Source organism: Lepisma saccharinum, chromosome 2, assembly GCF_977018435.1.
Source record: "Lepisma saccharinum chromosome 2, izLepSacc3.1, whole genome shotgun sequence".
NCBI classification, from domain to species: domain Eukaryota; kingdom Metazoa; phylum Arthropoda; class Insecta; order Zygentoma; family Lepismatidae; genus Lepisma; species Lepisma saccharinum.
In genome coordinates this window covers 41,350,302-41,375,258 of record NC_139230.1, presented here as the reverse complement: position 1 = coordinate 41,375,258, position 24,957 = coordinate 41,350,302, and the positions used below count along the sequence as shown (strand labels likewise).

General features: G+C 37.7%; 1 protein-coding gene across 1 annotated transcript in view; it reads left to right on the top strand.

Annotated features, from left to right (window-relative positions):
- The window catches only part of LOC145984415 (uncharacterized), a 53,078-nt gene that overhangs the window by 13,774 nt on the left and 14,347 nt on the right, over positions 1–24,957 (top strand). Inside the window, exons 2-4 of the mRNA XM_083118079.1 lie at positions 2,115–2,437; positions 4,278–4,347; positions 9,130–9,318. Coding sequence (XP_082974205.1) covers positions 2,115–2,437; positions 4,278–4,347; positions 9,130–9,318 — 582 coding nt within the window. The remainder of the gene's footprint in view (positions 1–2,114; positions 2,438–4,277; positions 4,348–9,129; positions 9,319–24,957) is intronic.

Genomic DNA, 24,957 nt, shown 5'->3' with positions numbered 1-24,957 from the left:
AAATAGTTCCTGGTTCGATACCCGGTGGAGGCACATAGTGGTTCGGATCACACTTTAAACTGTAGGTCCAGTCCCGATTAGCCTTTCTGTGCATAAAGTGGACTTAAAACAACATAGATATCAATCAATCAATCAATCACCTAGAAATGGGACCTCTTGTTGACCACAGAAGAAAAAAATCTTCTCAACCGGTGATAATAACCCTCAGTTTTCTTCTTTCTCCTTTATTATCTGTGCTTGTTCACTATACAGGCAACATCTTACGATTTGACATACACAGGACATGTACTATGTAGACATGTTAACTAAAAATCAGTCGAAGTCAAGGGTAGCTCATGGACACTGACTGATCACTAATCGACTGTGTGAACTGAAGTCTCATCTCATTAACCCATTCTGTTGTACAGATCAATCGGGGAAATTGAAGCCGGGTATTTATATGCTCATTATATTCTAGAACGTTCCGCAGATAAAATGATTCGTAAATATTGCCATTAGCTCGACTCCTCTTATTCAAGAACGTTCCCTCTCGCACTTTCCAGAGATTAAAAATTACAATGAATCACCCTACTTATGGTGCTACCTTTGTTGTGCAGCTTCCAAATGCTGACAAGTCCGTACACAGTGCTCAAGTTCGCTGCGACAACACCGAAAGTGCAAGAAAAGTTTACGTGCAATATTATCAATAACAGGGATATACATAGAACAATCTCAGTCTTGCCTCGATAATTATTTATCTCCTCAAATTATCGTCACATATTTAAGAAGCCAAAAACATAATATTATGTAGCGTAAACAGAAATATTACCTGAAGGGGGCTCGAATCCCCTGCACCCTACCTTGGATACGCGCTATTAACAATAACAGGGTTATGGAACATTATCCGTCTTTCCTCCATAATTATTTATCTCCTTAAATTATCGTCACATTATTCAAAAAGCCAAAAACCTAATTTTAAGTAGTGTAATGTAAAAAGTTGCGGGGGGGGGGGCAGGTTCAAACCCCCTGATCTCCATTTTGGATATGTATTATAACAATAACAGGGTTATAGAACATTATCCGTCTTGCCTCGATAATTATTTATCTCAGATTATCATCACATTATTGAAGAAGCCAGAAACCTAATTTTATCTAGTATAATGAGAAAAGTTTCCGTGAGGGAGGGAGGCTCTAGCCCCTGATCCCCACCTTGGATGCATGCTATTAGCAATAACGGGGTTATAGGACATTCTCCATCTTTCCTCAAAAATTTGTTTATCTCCTTAATTTATCGTCACATTATTATATTTACACCACAAGAAGCCAAAAACCTCATTTTATCTAGTGTAAACCGAAATCCTTCGGGGGGGGGGGGCCTTGAGCCCCCTAAGGCCCCCCCCTGGATACGTGCCTGACTCTCTCCCTTAGTGCAAGTGATCCTGGTTTTGATTCCCTGTAGCAGCCTTCAAATTTCGGCATGGACCCAACTTCATGATGACAATTGGTGAACTACTTCCAAAAAGAGGAAATAGCGGTATATGGTCTCGAAAGCCAGAAAGCAGTGACAATGGGACTCAACGTGTCTTTTTTTTGTTTTGTTTTGAGTTGGTGTTTTAAGTCCACTTTATGCACAGAAAGGCTAATCGAGACTGGACCTACAGCTTAAAGTGGGATCTGAACCACTATGTGCCATCACCGGGTATCGAACCTGGACTCGATGTGTCACCCAATAAAAAAGCTGCTCTGACGGGCCATGGATCTTGGAGGGTTGTTGCACCACAGAGTTTAGTTTTAGTTTTTATGTGCAGTTTTCCAGAATACCAACTCCAACATAATCCTTGTACTCATACCATCATTCAACAACTCATCATCCATTGCTTCATATAGCCATATGCTGTCATGTGTACTTTTGTCTATCTGTTGTGCCATCAGAACATAACTGGCATCTGTAGTGAAGTCACCCTTGTTTTGAAAATTTATTTGAAAACAGAACAGTGGAATAAGAGCTTTGATGTTCATTGTAAAACCTTGTTTCAACTATCTATAGTTTGTAGTGCAATTCTTATGTTAATAAACTGCATCATTAATTTTAGTAAAGAAAATTTGTTTGATGAATATTGTTATTACTGTTTCAGATGTTTCAAAACGAGCTAAATATGATACTATGCTAGCAATTAGGATAGGTAGAAAGGATGCCTGTGTTGGAACTAATTCTGAAGAAATAAATGAACCTGAAATTATTACCATTAGTGATGATGAAGAAGAAGGCAGGAAATCTAGTAAAGAGAATAGAGAAAGGAGTGAGAAGGCCAGAGGCCAGGAAAAGGAGGATGAGCCAAGGCTACAGGGACAGAGTGGAAGCATGAAGCATGAATGCAAGATAACATTCAGGAAAAGGATACCCTATCAGGCACCAGTTGGAAGAGCTACTGTAATACAAAGAACTGACCTGAAAAACGTAAGACCTGGAAAAGTATTTTGTTGAAATATAAATGTAATTAAATTTATGAAATTACAGTTACTATTAAGTTTTAAGATCTCAAGGTTACAAGAGGAGTCATTAGATATTTTTCTCTTTCTATATTACAGAAAAAAAGGATAGGAATTATGTCTTAGTCTATAGGGCAGTGCAATTTACTTAACCCTTAGTTGGTCGTGCATGGTCTCTAGTTCTGGGTTTGTGGTTTTAACTTCACCATTTATTAATGATTATATTATCAACACCCTCCCTTTGTCTACTTGAGTTTGTGACCTTGCTTTTACTTCACGACTTATTTTTCAGTGTTCCTCAGATCTTTGAGCTACTAGGGGGTTCATTGAAGACCCCAGTCCTTTGCGCTCATGTGCGACTATCGGCGAACCTACTTTTTAGGGAAAATCCGGTCTGCCGTTCCATGCCTTTTTTGTTTATTTGTCTGTTTTTGACTTCTATTAAACTGTGATACTGAACAGTTGGTGTAACGAGATGGACATAAGGGTAAAAAGAGTGGATTAAACAACTATTCCTGAAAATTTTGGGGGAAAGTGACTCAACAGATGGATAGTTTGATTCAGATGACCATTGAGAGCCATCAGCATAACATTTGTAAGAGTGCTGCGAAAAATGATCAATCACCGATTATTTTAGCTGCAAGAGAAACTAGTCTTTTCAATTGTCTCACTGATGTCTCAGTGATAATGTCATGCAATTGTAATCAAAAGATCCTGGGTTTAATAAAGTGGACTTAAAACACAAATTGAGGAAAAACAACTTATTTTTCCAATTTTATGAAAGCACATGTAACATTGAAATTTTTAACACATGGTTTGTGATTTGATATGCTTTATTTTACTTTGCTTTTTGTGCCACTTTTGGCTAATTTGTGAAGATGGGGATGAGTGATGATATGATGAAATTTGATGAATGGACACTCACAAATATCCATGCCCAGGCCAGGATTCGAACCCAGGACCCCTGGCATCATAGTGCGATGTGCAAACCACTTCACCACAGGGGCTGGCTTTTTAACACATATTACTTATTTTGTCTTGTGTATTTAATTTATGGACTAAAATGTACATTTCATAGTTTTATAGAATCTCAATTGTGTGCAAAAAATCACAATAACTCTTAATCAACTCTAAACACATTTTTAGAACCCAGTCTTTGGCACCATGTGTGACCATTGACAAAATTTTTCTCTTGCGACCCACGAAGGGTTAAGAATAAAATACTCCAGTAAAAAAAAAACAAAAAAAAAACCTAAGTAATTATTAGTAATGTGGAAATTCACTCATTCACCCACTGAAGCAAAATAAACCATAAAATTGAACCCGTGAAAATAGGAAGAGATTCTACTAGATCATGATAAAGTAAATGTATTCTTGATTGCTCTGTGCTATAATGCTGCCGCTCCAATAAAGGAGAAGCCTTCTAGTGTTGAATTCATAAGTATTTTAAAAACATATTATGCAACTGTATTTCCTGCTTATACATTTGATCACGCATAAATAAAATTATGGAAACAAACTTGTAAGTTGCAAGATAAAAATGTAATAGCTTTAATGATTCTAATTGTTATTATTTTGAATCAATTTTAAGAAAATGTCTGTTAGTTAATGAAGTGGTTGACTTTCGATTCTGCCACTGAAGTTTCCAGATTTCTGTCTCAGCCTGGGTATGGGTGTTCTTTGTGAGTGTCCCATCATTAATTTAATCTAATCATCATTTATTCTCATCGTCATGATAGCCAAAAGTGGCAGAAAAGTTACATTAAAAATATATGAAATAGAAATAAATGTATTTTATTTTATTTTAGAAACGTCATCCGAGACATGAAAATGAGATGGCAGCAAGAGGACAGCAACAAATTGAATATTTTCACCCAAGTAAGAAAATTAATATTAATGTAATAAAATATTAATATCAGCATGCAAGTGTTATACATTGGAGACAGTTTTGAAATACAATCAATGTTTTCAAATGAAAATATCAATTTCTTGTTCATGTTCTTAAATATATTTTGTGTAGTTGAAATTTTTCTAATTGAAATTACAGTGGTTCTTTTTTTGCTTCTCAAGGTTTTTTTTTTATTACACAGTTGCTATACATATGCCAGTCTTCAAAGTGGAAATTTCCTACAAATACGTGCCCAGACATGCCCCCCCCTTCCCCCTCCTATGATAACCTGTTCATGGTCAGGCTGGAACAAGAGTTCTTCGACTCCCAGTCACAGAAACCACTTCTCTGGGTAAGATATTTTCCTCCTCCAGGCACATGGCAACCTTGCAACTTTCCTCAACCAACTCAACAACTTCACCACCCTCAAATTCACCTGGTTCCATTCCATAGACACAAGTGACCTTCCTTGATGTGGATGTCCACATCATGGGAGATCACTTTGAAACCTCCATGCATATCAAATCCACCATATATCTCCAATATTTCCACTACTCCTGCTCTCACCCCTACCACACTAAAAAAGCCATCCCATTCTTCCTAGCTCTCAAGAGGCCAGCTCCCCAAATCACCCCCCTCATCCCACGAAAACTACAACCTACGTCTCCACCAAGTTATTACCAACCTTGGCTACCCCCTCTCTTCAAATCACCAGTCACTTTCCACATTCAGACCAAACAATCCAAAACCAACCCTCTTGCATTGATCACACAACAACACCCTCACATCCTGAAGATCAAACACACCCTCCACTCCCTCTTCCCATCCTTCACAGTGATCCAGACACCAGGAATATCTTTCGGGACAAACTCAGGGTCATCTTCTATCATCTCCCCAACCTCAAAAACAGCTACTTCACCCCACACCCCCAAGCCCACAGGTGCAACAAACCCAGGTGCAAGCCGTGCCTTTATTCATCACCTCCCTCACCCTCCAGATCCCTACTGCTGGAGTAGTGGAGATTTTGAAAGTGGTTGGTGGGTTTGGTGTGTATGGAGGTTTCCCAGTGATCTCTCACTATGTGGACATTCAGCCCCAGGCATTCACTAGAGAACAATTGCTTTGAAATGCAGCATAGAATGTATATTTGAAATATGGTAATAATATGAATAATGTAACCAGGCATGTATCCAGAAATTCTTTTGGGTGGGGGAGGGGGGCTAAACATCATTTTTTTGCAGGGTTATAGATAGAACCTCACAAGGTTTAAAGTCGATGGTGGTGATTCAGTTCCAAAACGGTGTACGGTGGGGGGACACGAAAAGTTTACTTTCTCTTGGTAGCATTAAAAAGCCATAGTGCGGTGCCAAAAATGGAGAGCAACTGTCTCCTAAATCTGCCACTGTTTAAACTACTGATATTGAGACCTGTTTTATCACTCGACTCCTCTGTTGCAATGTACGAACATTGTGTTTGTGCCGAAATGATCTCAGTATGTTTATGTGTGTCCATTTCACGAAGCTGTTATGCAATGGACAATCCATTTGAATGTGTTCTTCCAGGTTTGGATATGATCCTTTATGGTGTTGTTGCCTGCTTTCGAAACGTAACCTTAACAAAAATCCTAATTTTCAATCCTTGTGACTTGGATCTTCAAGATTTAGGAAGAATTCAGACTGAAGGCACACACACGTCATTTGCAATGAGTGACCCAATCAACAGAAACTTTTCACACCGTAGTGGCACAACAGACTTCACAAGGCTGTGTTCGATTTGTGAAATTCTCAAGCGACACGTATAGCTTGTAGCTTCGGTGTGAAACCTGGTGAGTCAATCTCATTGTCACCTTGAAACGGCAGCTCGTGTTGACCACAGAAGAAAAACATCTTGTCAACCGGTGGGAATGTCCCTTAGTTTTATTCTTTCTCCTTTTTCTGTGCTTGTTAATTAAACAGCCAACATCTTACGGTTGGGCATACACAAGAGATGTGATATGTAGAAATTTTAGCGGAAAATGCAGGCTCCACCAGGCATACCATGCCATTGCTCTACAGCAACAGCAAAAGATCAAGCGAAGCCAAGGGTGACTTGGTAGCTCACTTGGTAGAACAAAGAATGGCACAGTATATGCAGGAGACCCTGGTTTTGGAGTCATGATCGAGCTTGCTTTTTCCGCTAAAATTTCCAGATATGCAACATCTTCTTGCTTTCTCTTCTCTTCTCATAAATGTTCGCCCTTCATGGCTGCCCCTTTGTGGTAGTTAGTGTTTGAGTGTTTTTCCAAAACAGTTGACTTAAAAGTATTTTTTTAACCCATGAAACTCTCGGACTGCATACACGAAACTTGATCCTGTCCCTAATAAATCGTCACTTAAAACTTAGATTTTCAGTCGATCTGTGCAGCTTATTTCCGCCCTTTACTGCTGAAATGTTTACTTTAGAGACCTTCGATCTCTTCAGTTCATGACCCGAAACTAGCACTAAACTGTCGACAATGTCTTCAGCTTTGGACCCGAACTTGTACTAGTGGTTGACTTCAGCACTTTCCAGGAAAATGTATCACTAGTCCTCTTCCCCCCCCCCCTTCCCCCGAATCCCTACATCTTATAAAACTCAATGGACACTGACTGATCACTAATCGACTGTCACACTTACTCCTGAAGTCTTATTGAATTATTCTGTTGTACAGACCAGTCCTGAGGTCTTGTTTCAGTTGTGTGTTTCCAGTAGCAAAACTTTGTGGGAATTTATATATTTTTACTATTACAAAAGCTGTAAGAAAAAGACCCCTCCCTAAAGACAAGGAAAACAAACAAGCAAACAAAAAAATAATGATATTCAGTTTCAGAAAGTAATATCATGCAATGCATAGACACCTACAGAGATAACATGCTAATCATGATAGTTTTCCTCTATTTTTAATATTTTAACATCTGAATATTCAATTGATTTCTTTACTTTTTTCTGTGGGTAGGGTTTTAAGAACTAAGAAAGTTTTCAATGTAGGTAATAATAATAATAAACTAATAATAATAGTTCCAGATAATTAAGGAATAAACTTTGATGTACTGTTGAAAAGATTTCCTCAGGCTATCGACTGGATGAGTTGTGGAAAAGATTCCAAGCTTTCGAGAGCTAACATTACAAAGACGAAAGTGACATTAGCTCTTGAAAGAATGTGGAACGTTTTCCACAAATCAACTGGATGATAGCCTGAGAGAATCTTTTCATCATTCATCACCAGGAAAACTTCAAGATATAACTTCATGCTAAGTATTGTTTGACTTTACTCATGCTGAGAAAAACTTTTATATCTACTATGGCCAGTGTGGTATTTAAAAAATTCGCATGGATAAAATTTATCATGCAGTTCCCCCCTACAAATACCACACTGACTATGGCCCAAGAAGAGGAATAGAAGGTAAAAATGAAAATATATCAATCTTACATGAGAATTGAACACATGTGTTTCTTTTATAAGTTCCTACCTCAGCAGTACCATTCTCATTACTCATTGCCAAGTATCAAAACACACTCATGATCCTCTTTGTCTACAGTTTGGATTAGATTGTTACAATCCATTTTGAAGTAAATGCCCTAAGATGACCAGGTTATCTGGCACAGTTCTAGGAGTGAATGAGACCAGTGAGCCTTATGTTGGTCATCCATATAAACAAGTTGGGAATCAACTCAAAGCAAAATTGCTTGAAGTTGAGATCACTTGTACTTTCAGCTGATGATGGGTAATACACTTGGCCATCATACCACCCTGATAGATTAGGGGAGGAAAACCTCCGTTCACACTTCCACACAGTACAATTCCTGTTGTTTCCCTTCAGGGGTGTAACTCTCTCCAGTTATTAAACCAATCACTACCCATACTTTTGTGATCCATTCGAGTTACTCAAGGGGATAAAAAAGACACTAAACATAACACCCTTACAGCTATTTAAAACACAAGAGTTTTTGCTGTCTGCAGGACACCACATGTGTGCATGATCATTACAACTTAAACGGCATATAATGAATATTATTCACAGCTTTAGTGTCCATGGATGGGTTTGCATCCCACATGGTTTCCCTTTTTGGCACTGACGAACCACAATGTGAAAGTATACTGTTGTATGGGAGTACCATAAATGTGTAGCTCAAGAAGCATTTATAGACTCCATAGATTTATGCATTTAGGAAATAAATACATGTAACTGAATTCAAGATAACACTATGTTTAAATGTTGTTTTTAATAGATAAAGTCTGTATGGCTGAGCTGGTAGCACTTTGAACTGATACAGATTCCCATCAATGATTGAGATGTATAACAATTAAAAATTGTTCAAAATATAGATCGATATTAGTGTGTAAGTTCTAATTTTTTGCATCAATTTACCAAGATTTTTGCTTTAAATGATTTTAGGATTACATCAGAATATTAAATTACGGGTCATATTATCACAAAATTCAGTTATTTCACACAAAACTTGTGCAAAATAATAAAAATACTTTGAATTTTGCATGTTATCCAGGTTAATTAGACCCTGTAAAAGTGTTGCACTATATTTTTGCAACTCTGTGAAAGATCAAGATACCAGAAAAGTATTGGCAGGTATCGGTAAATAAATTTCAACCGATACTTTCTGATACAGATACATTGACATCAGTATCAGCTCAGCCCTAAACATTTCCTTGTACAGAAATTAACAGCATATGCAAAACGTACTGTAGCTTTGCTAAGTTTTCAAAAGATAAATTTTTCCATTTTGATTTTCTTCAGATCCAGAGAACAATTGGGATGCTCCTGGGCCCAGTGGAATTGCAAGGAACACTCAACCAATTTTGAATTCCCCTGGAAGACCAAGTGAACAACCAATTTTGAATTATCCTGGAAGACCAAGTGAACAACCAATTTTGAATTCCCCTGGAAGACCAAGTGAAAATCCCAGAAACCAAGCTAATTCCAGAAGTAATATTGTCCAGGAATGTATCTAGAAATATATTTCAGGGGCGATCTGAACCAAGTGTTTCAGAAATAACAATAGTAGTGGTGGTGGTAATTAGATACTGGATTTTAAAGGGAATTTGAAAATTATCTTCCACTAACAAGATTAAATGGTTAGGACTATTTTTCCCTTTTCTTTAAAAAAAAAATCCTTTCTGCTCTCTTTATTGACTAGTTTTTCAGCTTACTTTCCCTTTTCTTCCCTTTTTAGAAAACATCTTCCTTGGTCCCTTTGTTGACAAGATATCAAATATTTTGTACAGCTCTATTTTCCCCAAACAAAACATCATGTCATCACCCATCCCCATTTTTGCCAATTAGCCAAAAGTGTCACAAAAGCCGAAGTAAAATAAAGCAAATATCATCATTATCGATGATTCAATGAGTAATGTAATAATGTTAAAAAAACTGCAGGTTCAAATCCCATAAACAGACATGCAGATTGAAGATTTTCCATGATTTTACCAGTCTCATGAGGCGAATTCTGGGATGGTACAGTCATGTTCAAAAAATCTGTCACATGGATTTTTTCTAAGACCAACGTCTTACGAAATTATGTTGGTAGCTCTGAACAAGGAAGTGTTGTGAAATTTACGATCCTCCAATCAGAGTGAAGTTCGATTCGGAGGAACAGGAGGCGTGACTCACGGTCTTGTCCACAGGAAGTTCAACCAATGCAGCATTTCCAAATATGAGATAACGTCCCCATTGGTTAAATTTTGTTTCAATAATGCGAATCGGCAGAAAGATTGCGCAAAATTTTACTTTGTCGTTTTAATGCCTTTAATCCTTTCAAATTAATATTAAATTGTCCCAATTATAGTTCACAAGCTTAATATAATGTATTCATGTATGTGTTTGACAATCATATATCACTCATTAGAACAATTTTCACATTGTTTTCACTACGTGAGATGACATTTAATTTACATTTACGATAAAATAGTGGTTTGGGTGTAATAACAGTTTTCATTAATTAATTTAGAGATGCATTTTTATTTGTTGAGTTAATGATTAGATTAATTCGTTATTTCTCACGAAAAGAGGGAACCACAGCTGAAAGAAAATACACAACTTGTATTATTGAGGTCAAGAGTTCGTTTGAACATCACTTTTTGCACACATAGGCTAATCACGACTCGGGATACATTTAAATTGGAATCTGAAACATTATGCGACCTGACTGGAACTCGGAAAAGGACACACTGATTACAATACGTCGATACATTACCACTTGGTCTGGCGAACACCAATAATAATGAGGGGTTGTGGGAGTGGGAGAGGGGTGACGGAAAGTAGAAAAATAAATAGTATTTTTGGTGGTATTTAATGTTATATTCATACACATACAAACCTAAGAAAATATTTATTTTGATACATATGTGTGGGGTTGGGGAAGGTGGAAAAGAGAGGGACAGAAAAATATTGGGAGAGATGGGACGAAGAGGTGATTGTGGAAAATGTTTTATTTGACGTTCAGTAATAAAAACAATCAAATCAATGATGATTATCTTATAAATACCATATTTAATGTAAATTTGTTTTAAAAATGGGGGCGGGGAGCTGTTTGTTTTACGTTCAGTGCAGGATAACAAGTGGAGACACATAGTGGTTCGTATCTCACTTTAAACTGTAGGTCCAGGCCCCATTAGCCTATCTGTGTATAACGTGGATTTAGAATTCAGTATTAAATAACGTCGATCTAGTATTTTGGATTTTAGATGCGTTGAGACCACTAACATTTCCAATTCTTATAATAATAAACCTGTCCTCATATTACCATTTTGAAAGAGAGAGAGTTAATTAATTAATTCAAATAGTAACAATGGGAACGAATAAAGTTAACGAAAAGTTTTTGCCACCATGCGGATTTGAACCTACGACCATTAAAGTGACAACCCAGTGCGATAACCACTACCCCACGATTTCGTTCCTTCTTACGGCATGATTATGAGTTAAAACCAATTCGTTCAATATGCATTAGAAATATAATCCCCACCCGCCTCTTTATAAACAACACACCCAAACGCTCCGTTGTAGCAAATGAAATAAAGGTGGTATGAATGTCACAAAACATTTAAGCAAAATCTACTATATTTACGACGCAATCGTTTTACATGGAAAGGCTACAGCTTCGAGATTTGAGGTTGTGGTTTGACTGTAATTGTAGGATACCCCATAGGTATCGATAAGCCAAGGCTCTAGTGTGCACTAGATTGGTTCATTTGTAGTGACGTGCTCAGGAATTTGTAAAGAGGTATGTGAATATAAAAATGTGTTAATGCTAATTTTTTAAACAGTGAACTCATAATTTAATATCTCTCTGTCCATCTCATTATCCTACTTAGGAACTAATTAGTATTTCAGGAGTCATACTGAAAAGAAATCTCACGTGACAATGACGAGAAATTAGATTTACGGAAGGAATAGTTTTCATATTTTAAAACCTCGAAGGGCCATGGGCTATCTCCCGACTGTCAGTCTCCCTTCCACAATCCTACCTAGAGTTATCTTCAACTGGCAACGAGGTGATGTTGGTCAGCACGTCGAACCCTCAGCCGTTATAGAAGATATCTGAAACCAGGTTACACCAGTCACTCGTAGCTCCCCAATTTCCTCACGATGGTGGGTTGCCACCGGTCCTATACAGATAACAGGCCGAGAACCCAGGACGACTCAAATCCATGCTGTCCCGCTGCAGTCGGAGTCCAAAGCACAGAGTGTTAGACCGCACCGCTACGGAGGAAGAGAGTTTTCATATTTTGTTTCTTATAAATGTCGACAATACATTAAATATATTACGCACCAAAAATTAGTGTAAAAAAATAGCCGGTTCTATAAGAGATTCGAACCTTCGATCTTCACTCAACTAGGCTTCTATTTTTAACAATTTCCCATTTTCTCACTCAATAACCTTTGTTGAACGTTTGTCTTAAGAGTTGTTAGTAAATCTTGTAAACCTTATTAACCTATCTGCTGTCTATCACAAATGTATTTTACAACCTGGAGTACATTTTGATGTCTGCAATTTAGAACTTGACTTTCGTGGTAAGTAATTCTCTACCGTCTACTATAATAAACAAATCAAAGTCAACATATCTCATATTTTGTAAATGCGAAATGTCATTGTTAAATGTTAGAAACTATTTCTTATTCCACCGATAGTTCCAGATTTAGCCACAGCATTCTGGAAGCCAGCGTGAAACGTGTTTCCAACACTTCCAAGGTCAGGTGAACCCTTATCAGTTGTATTGGATGCCTGTGAACATGTTACTTCATACGCCATGGTACTGTGGTCAGAGGCCTGCACAAGACCTGGAGCAGACCCGTTCGCGAGACATCGCTCCTGAAATGCCATGCAACCTGCGCAACACCCTCGCTTGAGCAGCTTGTCTGACCACCTGCCCAGATCGTTCCTGGCAGGCATTGTAGACCCGCCGGGTACCCGCAGTCTTACGATACCTAGTAGGTCTCAGTTCGTTCTTTCCATCAACTGCAGACCCCTCCCTCTGCATGACGTAGTTGCTTCGAGTAGAAACTGCACCGGGCCCACACCATTCTGCGGTGTTGCCAACTGCAATAGATTTTCACTACTTAAAAAAGGGAACTCAAAGCTTCGTAAGCCACATCACCAATGAAATGAGATTTACGAATGTTGCTACCCCCCCCCCCCCACACACATTGAAATAGGTTTTCCGTGGCACTGGGTCCATAAGTATATGTCGTAAACAACCAATATACGTATATATAGTGATATAGGGCAGGACTGAAACATGTCACGTTCGACGCCGAGGTGGCGAGTCGAACAACACACTGTTCTACTGCGAAAACCAGGGCCGTAGCCAGCCAGGGGCATTGCCGTTACCCTCGTTTGGGGAGGGGGGTTTCAAGTGCTTGGATAAACGTGCCAACAACAACAATCACAATAATAGTAATAAAGTAGCATGAAAGGCATTATTATCCTCATAAATCACGCAAAAAGGGCACGCAAAGAGGGGGTAGAAGTCCATTCTCACGTATTTGTGTTGAAACAGAGGATTAGAAATATTTTTTTTCAACACGTCAATTTCACATTAGCTAATAATGGAAAACAAGCACACAAACTGTTTTTGAAAGAAAGAAAGTGCATGATAAAAGTGGGAATATAATCAAAATGTCCATCAGCTATTCATTAATTTCAAAAAAGCATATGATTCGGTCAAAAGAGATAAATTATATAATATATTAGTAGAGTTTGGAATACCTAAGAAGCTTGTAACCATTATGGAAAACTGTGCGTTTACTCACTAAAATATATAAAAAATAAAAAAAAAGTTAAAAAACTTACGTGAGTGAGTATAAAAGTTTTGCAGACGACGTTTCACGAAGCTACGCTTCGCTTCTTCAGGTCACTTATCAGTATTTAAAATACTTCGTCAAGAACATAAGAAATCCAGGATTAGGTTAAAAGGGGGTGATAGGATATGGAATTAAAAATACCTGAAGTTAAAAATGCCATGTAGGCTAAGAAATAAATCTAAATGATGAGTGCCCGTACTACCATATTGAAGGATTGGCTGTAGTGGCATACAAATGCTACATTCCTTCCAATGAAAACTCCACAGACTCAGAAGCAGCACGGGCCACTTCCGGCGTGACATGGAATTTAACAGATTCACTCCTATTATTTCCCCATCGCTTAAACATGTGAATCCAGGCTTCGTTCAGGTTACCGTCGTCTCTGTTTAATTTTTTCCCTCTATCAACACAAATATTTGCGGCCTCGTGAACGTTCAAATCAGGTTGTTTATGTACCCTTTTTACAACCTCTCTTTTATCAACCGTATGGTTAAATTCTAAAATATGTTCAGAAAGCCCAGTTTTCGGGGATAGTTCCCTGATATCCTTGTCATGCTCGTCCCAACGGGTTCCCATGCTTCTTCCAGTTTGTCCAATGTACGCTTTATTACAGGAACAGGTAATCTTATATACGCCCTTCTCGTCTCTGACATCTTTTCGCCCTTTTCCATCCTTTTTATATTCAGTAAAAAATTTCTCGATATTTCGGGGAGCTCTCATTCCCCCTTTTATCCTGAAGCCTTTTAGAATTTTGTCAAACTTTTCGGATACCCCTTTTACATACGGGATGCCGACGTATTTGTATACTATTTCCCCTACCTCGTTATTCTTACTTATCCCCTTCTTTCTACCTTCATTATTCAAGACTTTAAGAGCCCCCCTCTTTATTCTCCTCATTTCCTCTACTTTATAACCGTTTCTTAACCCTACCCTCATAATCCAATTTTCTTCTTTCTCTCTCTCCTCCCTACAACTACAAAGTCTCCCAGCCCGAATGTAGAAGTTCATGTATATATTATTCTTAATTCTTTTTGAGTGTTCAGAATCTCGGTGGATAAATCTGTCCCCTGCTAACTTTTTGTGGTAAACCCCGGTTCGAACACTGCCATTAACCCGTTCAATCCTCAAATCCAAGTAGTTGATTACTCCTTCATTTTCTACCTCACATGTGAATTTTATTCTATCGTCCTGTCCTCCCATAATTTCGAAAATACAATCCAAATTTTCTTTTTTCCCGATAATCAAGATGTCATCAACATATCTACAAAAATATTTGATATCATTGTTAACCTCACTCAGTGAATCTTTCTCAAGGTAATGGAGGAATATGCTGGAAACTATTCCCGAAACAGGGCGCCTGAGCGCCGAACGATCTAAGTGAGAAAAGTTTTAAAACAGAGAATGCTATGGCGGCCCGTGATATTATTTGCTATTTATGTTGGTTTGTTACGAGTTGGATGAATTGATTATGTAATACGTCGCTCCATGTGAAAAGAAAATATTGTAGATGGAAATTTTACATGCCATATGTATGTACATTCGGAATGCATTTATCATCATAATAATAATAATAATAATAATAATAATAATAATAATAATCCGTTGCGCAACAGCCCATGAAGGGCCTAGGCATACCTACCGACTGCCGATCTCCCTCCCCCGCTTTCCTTCGTCACCTCTAAGCGTGGAGATCTTCAACCAGTATTGGAATAGTCGGGTGGTCAGCCCGACGTATCCCCAGCCGTTATAGTAGGTCTTCTCGACCGGATTACGCTCACTCACTCGGAGCTCCCCAATTTCCTCACGATGGTGGGTTGCCACCAGCCCTATACGCAGGCCGAATAAATTCCGACCAGAGCCGGATTCGAACCTACGCCGTCCCGCAGCGAACGATCTCAAGACGAGTGAACGCCTTAACCCGCTCGACTACGGAGGAGGACAAAAGGATATTTTGTATTTTTTTTAATTTCTCTGCCTTAGGTTATCTTGACTGGAGATGAATGCCAACTAACTAACTAACTCTCTAGCCTTCTTAAACCCGAGGGTTCATGGCTGCAGCAACACAGGCCTTCCATCTGTCCCTAACTTGAGCAAGTTCTATATACTCTTTTCCATCCCTACCGATTTCCTTTAGGTCCATCTCAACGTTGTCCCTCCATCTTCGTCTTGGCCTTCCTACAGGTCTCTTACCATCTGGTTTCCCAACAAGAATCCTGTAAACTCCTCTTTCCTCTCCCATTCGTGCCACATGGCCTGCCCACCTAAGTCTTCTTGATTTAATTATTCTAATAATATCTGGACATGAATACAAATTATGTAGTTCTGAATTATGTAACCTTCTCCACTCACCTGTCTCCTCATCCCTTTTAGGTCCAAAGATTTTCCTAAGGATCTTATTTTCAAATACTCTCAATTTATGTTCCTCTTTCAATGTAAGGGACCAAGTTTCACACCCATATAATACTACAGGCAAAATTACTGTTTTGTATATTTTAACTTTTAGTTTCTTGGATATTAAACGAGAAGACAAAAGTTTATGAAGAGAGAAGTAACATGCATTTCCTGAATTAAGCCTACTTTTTATTTCCTCTTTAATATAATTTTCATTTGTTAATATTACTCCTAAGTATTTGAATTTGGAAACTGGTTCAAACGAGTTGTTATCAATAATTAGATTTTGATTATTACCTAACACTTGGTTTCGGCCTGTAAGCATATATTTAGTTTTCTCTTTGTTAACTTCCAAACCTATCTCTTTAGCAGTTTTGAAAAATATTTTAGCATTATTCTTAATCGTATTTATATCATCCCCCAGTAAGTCTACATCATCTGCATATGCTAACAACTGAGTCACACCATTTAATTTTAGTCCTTCTTTAGTTTCTTTTACCTTCCTTACAGCATATTCTAAGGCAAAATTAAAGAGCAATGGAGATAATGCATCTCCTTGTTTTAACCCATCATGAATTATAAATTTGTCAGACATATTATTACCCACACGAATTTTACTTTCTGTTTCACTGGTGCATATTTTTATCATACTAACAAGCTTCTTAAAAAATAAAAAAAAAGTTAAAAAACTTACGTGAGTGAGTATAAAAGTTTTGCAGACGACGTTTGCTACGGCATTGAATTTGATGAGAGTGTATAATATTTTATAACATATTTCTACTTTCGTAAAATTTGAAATCAAGGGGTTGCAATTACCCCTCCATCCCCCCCCCCCTGCAGGTGCCGTTGGCCGTCTGGAATGAAAATGCAAGAAAAATATGAAAATTAATTCCATCTTGAGTACCCTTTCGCCCTGCTACTCTTAAATTCTGCTAGCCTGTTTTTTCTTGTACTTTAATGTTTGACCCCTACCCTGACCCCTCCGCTAGACTTAATTTCCGTCCAAGGTTGTGAGCAATGCACCCTACCCCCTCTGGTTGTGCCACTGCATGCCTGGTTAAGGCACCATGCAATGAAAAACAATTAGTTTTCAGTGAGGAGATTTTTGTTTGCTCGATCATTCATTTAGATAAATGAAGCTGTAATACTGCGTGCATTTCCTGGCAATAAGATAAAAACTGCTTACGCTGAACTGAAATTGCTAAGTATATAAATTCTCCTTGGAGGAGAGAGCTCCTCCTAGGACTTCGTAGGATTTAGAAGCTACGTAAGTAGGCAACACTGGCTGTAGCTGTCCGCGTGGTGATGAAACACCTGGAGCGACACGCTGCCGGAGGGCTGTTTCCTTCCAGCAGGTTTTGCAGGCGCCCGGGTCTTGTTGAATGCCCAGTTACCTTGTAAGCGCAGAGCGCCTTGAAGACCAAGAACCCGGGTAAAGACGCAAGTCGACTCGTTGCCGTGGGCAGGCGAGCAGGTATACCTGTCCTCGCGGGCAAGTGGGCTGTGAGTAGGTAAAAGGCAGACTATGCAGCCCTCTAACTGTGGTGGATTTCTTCCCCTTCCCCTTTTACCTTGAACGGAAGTAATCCCCGACTGGGCACGACGAATCAATCACAGAAAAGCAGACTGTCTAGTAAATCGCATGCCATGTATTATTTCGAGCTCCTAGGTTTTGGAGAGTGAAATAAAAAAAAGTATGTAACATTAATTCATAATGGTTGACTTGTTTGGGTATTATTTCATGACTCTTTTCTACTTACTCAATGAAACTTTTGTCTACTGTTTTCAGTAGATCAATAGGTGTTTTGAACAGGGGCAGTGCGTGCCTTTTCAGTCAGGCAGGGCACATTTTTCTTTTGGGTGGGGAGGGGGGGGGGCAGTTTACCTCTATATTCCTCTTTAAGGTTTTTGAGGGGAGTTTCTTGATATGGAGTAAGTAAATTGTTCGAACAATTTGGAATAAAATTAACATTCTGATCAAGATATCTCTCCAAAGAGCATTAAATACTCACTACGTAGGAATACGAAAAATCAGCAACATATGGAACAAATTACATAAATAATAAAAAAAAAAACTCGAATACTGACGTCGGAACCCTATACGCTTGCAGTAACTAAACTTTGGGTAGATACTGGAATGATTAGAAAAATGTTACACTGCAGTTTCTCTTCCATTGTCAATGAATTGAAAGGCGTAGATATTAAAGTTTCTACATGATTCAATGTCATATTCACCAAGTATCCACTAATATCAATGACTAAGTAGGAAGATGATGCAGCATTAAGTTCAGTTACAACACTTTACATTGGCCATGTACCCCTAAAAAGTTCGTTTATACTTACGAAGATATTCTGCATGTCAAGTTGCTGGAACACAGACACAATTACACAAATAAATAAACACGTACAGTAACTATAAAATCGCGAAAAACTAATTATTTCATAAGCGACCAATACGCACAGACGGAACGCAACGCAAACTCACACACTAACTCAAATCCAAATCCGTATTACAATGGGAAGAAAGGAGGATCTTTTTAAAAATACGAGGGACTAGTTTGTGCAATAAAAAGTGTTGTCAACTTTTCAGGTCGCCGGAACAAGCGCGAAGAAAAGCATTCGAGGGATTCTTTTATATCTTATTGCTGCAGGCTGGCGGAACGAATGAACTGCCTGCCAAGCGTTTGAACGGTGAAGGAGGCAAACATGAATGGGCAGGGCACCTCGTTCACTGCCCAGAGACGGCTATGAATTTTGCGCTTTTCCATTGTGAGGGGACCGTCCCTTGCCTATGCTGTAAATGTTTGGATCAGTCGGTGACGTCACGTCTCCGGGGCAGAGCCGAGATTAGACTCTCTCAACAGGACGGAGAAATATATTAACCTCGCACAGGGTGCATACCCTGTAAGTCTGGTTGCAGCAACGTAGGGGTTGAGGGAAAAAACAAAAAAAATATTTACGCGTATATACCAATCGTCTCTTTTATGTTAAAATTGTTGTGGGGCAGTGCCCTAGTTGCCCTTTATGTAGCATCGCCACTGGTTTTGAAACATCTACTGTGTTCAGATTTTCAAAAAGATATAAATACCAAAAAAATAATAAGGGGTATGAAATTAATATTTATGGCCAAAATATTAAATTTAACATATTATACATTATACTGAGCCGCGGTGGCTCAGTCGGTAACGTGTCTGACTACCATGCTAAAGGTCCCGGGTTCGATCCCCGGCCGGTTCAAATCCGGGAACTTTTCTAACGATGGAAGTGGCCCCGGCGCCCACCCAGCATCGAATAACATGGGTACCTGGGGGGGGGGTAAAGGTGGTCAGGGGCGTGATGCTGATCACATCACCCCCACTCTCGACCGGATCAACAAAGTGTGGGGCGTTACCCCCACACCCCCTATACGCCTTCATGGTGTGGTGCTAAGCACAGGGGAACACTTTACCTTTTTTTTTACTGAATAAATTAATTTCACTTGCAGTTTCTCTACTGTACTGGTTTCAGTAGATCAATAGGTGTTTTGAAACATCTATGTTAAGATTTTTTAAATTTGAATTACAATTTGTGTGCCTGAAAACTTAGGGTATTTTACACCTGTCACGCTATACGGGGTCCAGCCCCTTATCATGACAAAAATAAAAGCGTGTCTGAAAACTAAAATATCCTTACCTGGGTTAAAAGCTGAGCCTCTAAAGCGACAAACAGTCAGCACAAACAAGGACAACACACACGCAGTCCTACAAAGATTATACTAACAGTAGGTCCAGTCACCAGAGCTTCGTTAGTCTGCAAAATGCAGTTCAGGGTGTACTACATGGAAGTGAGGTTGGTTTAAATTTTAAATAGATATAAAAACAAGTTGTTAGTGAGGAGGAATAAAAAGTTATATTTACAGCTAACATGCTGAGCTAAACACACTACAAGGGTGTAAGGGATGAGCTTCCACGAAGTATGTACACCCAATTGTTGCTTCCAAGTAGTACACCCTGGATTTCAGTTTGCAGACGAACAAGGTTCTGGCGACTGGCCCCATGCCAGTATAATTTTCTGTGTTGTCCTGTGTTTGGTCCTTGTGGGTGCTTAGTGCCCCTTTACAGCCTCAACTTTTAACCGAATTCAGAATATTTTAATATTTTAGTTGCAACACGACATTACAGTTATGTTATTTTAGTTCTGGTAAGGGGCTGGACCCCGTATAAAGTGACAGATGCAAAATAGCCTAAGTGCTGCCGCACCCAAAATTTTGAATTCAAATTCAAAGTCAAACACACTACATTCAATATTACATGTAGTACTGAAGAGAATATTTCACTTGTAGTTCCTCAACTGTAATTACACATTAGGCCTACTGAAAGTGTTCAATAGGAAATCATTGAATTTGAGTAGATTTCCGAGAGACACAGTAGAGTACTACACTTGATAACAGTAGACCTGGAGCAAACAGGAACGTAGAATGTATGGGAGCAAGATGCAAGAGTTGATCAAGAGATTGTAGCATCAAATTCAGCTTAGAGCTCATAATTGATATTTCTACATGAGCTCAACATACAAGTTAACGTTACATACAATGAGAGAATTGAATTGAGTTTACATCTCATGTGATATGAGTCGAAACTATTGTTGCACATTGAACTGTGAAGTGAATCAATATTCAAATCGATTAACTAGTGAATGGTGATGTGCTGAGATTTTGTAACGAGATGTGCCAAATGGCTGACAGTATAATAACTTATGGACACACTGATTTAATATATTTGAACAATCTTATGATGTGCAATTTTGCATGAAATTTTATTACTTGAATCTACATCACTTCATTGCAAAGGCTGCAAGGCATTTTATGGGTTGTAAAATTCTGTGTTCGATTCACCGTTCGGTTAACTCTGCGATTTTTATTTCTTATTAAACCGAAAAATTATTTATTGCATTTTACTTATTACGAAAATTCGTATATTATTTGCTTTGCAAAATGTAGAGAATATATTGTTTTTCATGCTCTTTACAAATACAACTATGCATGGTGAACAAAAAATAATGTAAAATAAATACTATTCACAAAAGGATGTCAATAGTATATATTTGTTTTGTTTCTTGATAATTTTCCCTAAAATAAAAATCTATAACTTTCGCTGTACATGACATTTCTTCGAATATGACACATGGATCATTTTTATGCAAATCCTAGTAAAATGATGAGAAATTCAAAAACATATTCTGAAAAATTATTTTCAAAAATAATATTGAAAATCATTAGAAAGGAGTGTTATTTTTTAAAAAAATATATAACATTTTTATTTATTTCAATTATTAATTAAATACAATACTTAGTTGCTATATATAATAATAATAGGGTAATCGAACAGAAGTCAAACTTATAATCTTCGGCGTGTAATACTGATAGCTAGAGCCCGGAAGTTCAGGCATTTATTTTCGTTAAAATAGGCAGGCAAAAAGGCATTTATAATGTGGAAAATAGGCACTAAAAATGAAAAAAAGGCAAAATAAACAAAAAAAGGCACATTTGGAAGTCGCTTACTTTTATCTATAATTTCTGGCAAAATGTTAAAATCTACATTGGGAAGAGCATTTCAATTTTCACCAAATTCACGCACGTAACCATGTAGCTTACCACTTAATGGCACACTAAATTTCGGCATGATGACAAATACATGATCGTTTCCCTCCAAAGTGCAGAACTAAACTAAAGATAGAGAACTTGATAGAGAACTTGATTTTGGAATGCACAAAGGACCTTGGGCATTAGTGCTGTTTCTTGTCAATAACGTCCTGACACGGACGCTGGACGTGATGACGTAATTGTGCAGATGTTCTGCAACAGGTTTTCAGCAGTCAATCATGCACAAGGAAATGTTAACCGAAAGCCAATATCCTAACTCAGCATGAAATACTTTTCTCTCACACTTTTCTCCTTCAGCAATGTTGAAACATGCGTGAGTTCAATATTACTTAAATAAAGCAAAAATTATTCACATAATAAACGGAAGAAAAATAAATGCCAACAACGTTTTTTGGGAGAAAAATAATTTATATACACACTTTTTTTTTAAAAAAAATGGTCCAATTTCATTGAAAAAGGCAAAAAAAGGCATTATAATTAAAAATAGGCAGTGGGGTCCCAAATAGGCAAAATAGGCAAAATGAAAAGGCTTCTAAAACATTCGAAACAACATAAAAAACGTAGGCCTATATTCAGAAAAATTTTATCAATATATCCAGTAGATAAAAAGAGGCATTTTGCCAAACTTCCGGGCTCTACTGATAGCCTATCACCACTTTACCATCATAAAAAAAATTGAAGTTTTTTTCTCGGAAATTACTGGCTAGTGCACACTGGAACCTTTCCATACGAATATCTACCCTACCACTACAAGATGCCACGTCACAATCTCAATTTTCGAAGCTGTAGCCTTTCCATGTAAAACGATTGCGTCGTAAATAGTAGATTTTGTTTAAATGTTTTGTGACATTCATACCACCTTTATTTCATTTGCTACAAAGGAGCGTTTGGGTGTGTTGTTTATAATGAGGCGGGTGGGGATTTTATTTCTAATGCATATTGAACGAATTGGTCTTAACTCATAATCATGCCGTAAGAAGGAACGAACTCGTGGGGTAGTGGTTATCGCACTGGGTTGTCACTCTAATGGTCGTAGGTTCAAATCCGCACGGTGGCAAAAACTTTTCGTTAACTTTATTCGTTCCGATTGTTACTATTTGAATTAATTAATTAACTCTCTCTCTTTCAAAATTGTAATTTCTTATTATAAGAAATGGAAATTTTAGTGGTCTCAACGCATCTAAAATCCAAAATACTAGATCGACGTTATTTTCTACTGAATTCTAAATCCACGTTATACACAGATAGGCTAATGGGGCCTGGACCTACAGTTTAAAGTGAGATACGAACCACTATGTGTCTCCACTTGTTATCCTGCACTGAACGTAAAACAAACAGCTCCCCGCCCCCATTTTTAAAACAAATTTACATTAAATATGGTATTTATAAGATAATCATCATTCATTTGATTGTTTTTATTACTGAACGTCAAATAAAACCTTCCCCAACCCCACACACATGTATCAAAATAAATATTTTCTTAGGTTTGTATGTGTATGAATATAACATTAAATACCACCAAAAATACTATTTATTTTTCTACTTTCCGTCACCCCTCTCCCACTCCCACAACCCCTCATTATTATTGGTGTTCGCCAGACCAAGTTGTAATGTATCGACGTCTTGTAATCAGTGTGTCCTTTTCCGAGTTCCAGTCAGGTCGCATAATGTTTCAGATTCCAACTTAAATGTATCCCGAGTCGTGATTAGCCTACGTGTGCAAAAAGTGATGTTCAAACGAACTCTTGACCTCAATAATACAAGTTGTGTATTTTCTTTCAGCTGTGGTTCCCTCTTTTCGTGAGAAATAACGAATTAATCTAATCATTAACTCAACAAATAAAAATGCATCTCTAAATTAATTAATGAAAACTGTTATTACACCCAAACCACTATTTTATCGTAAATGTAAATTAAATGTCATCTCACGTAGTGAAAACAATGTGATAATTTTTCTAATGAGTGATATATGATTGTCAAACACATACATGAATACATTATATTAAGCTTGTGAACTATAATTGGGACAATTTAATATTAATTTGAAAGGATTAAAGGCATTAAAACGACAAAGTAAAATTTTGCGCAATCTTTCTGCCGATTCGCATTATTGAAACAATATTTAACCAATGGGGACGTTATCTCATATTTGGAAATGCTGCATTGGTTGAACTTCCTGTGGACAAGACCGTGAGTCACGCCTCCTGTTCCTCCGAATCGAACTTCACTCTGATTGAAGGATCGTATATTTCACAACACTTCCTTGTTTCAGAGCTACCAACATAATTTCGTAAGACGTTGGACTTAGAAAAAATCCATGTGACAGATTTTTTGAACATGACTGTACCTTGAACAAAGACATCATACACTTCTTGTCACTCTTTTACCATTGTACTCTCACCTACTCCTTTTGGTTAACCTAATGGTACAAATAAGTGATGTTAAATAAATGAACCAACCAACCTATCAATGATCAACAGTATATTGTATTGTTGATTTTTAGAATGCTGTTAAGATAATTTTATGTGATGATTCTTTAAGTAACACTCAGATAAATTAATACATATCTGGTAACTTGATGATTTGTTTCAATGCAGTGACAGCTGCTGATCTGGGCCTAATGGTTTGCACCTCAGCTTCTCACCCAGGAAAAGTGCTCTCACCTTCCTACTTACACCCATTTTCACACACATAATTATACTAATTCTATTGACAATTCAAGTTATGATGCACCTTTCACATACAGTATGGTATAGTTGTACTGTATTAAAAAGAAAGATTTATTGCAACTTTGAGATACACCAGTGTTTTTTCCAATCGATCATGAGGGGGGTGATGTTTTCTTTAGATATTTCAGCATTCAATGACCTGACAAAATCACTTACAGTAGAGAAATACTACTGATGATCTACTACTCTATATATGTTCGTTTATCCATTTCATAATTTTTTCCACATTTTCAGAACTAGCCCACAGAGGCAGAAAAGTGGCATATAAGAAAAATGTAAAATATAAATACATGAAAGCCACATTAATCATGAATGTATTCCTGTCTGGCACAGATATTTTAAATTCAGCCATCATGACTGTAGGGAACAGATTTATATGTAAATACATATTTATGTATGAAGCTGAAAGCAGTTATATTATGTATTGTGTTTGCGCATCATGGCATGTAGACTCGGAAACTTCAGTTTTATTTTCCATATTTGATCTTATATTATTTTTTGGCT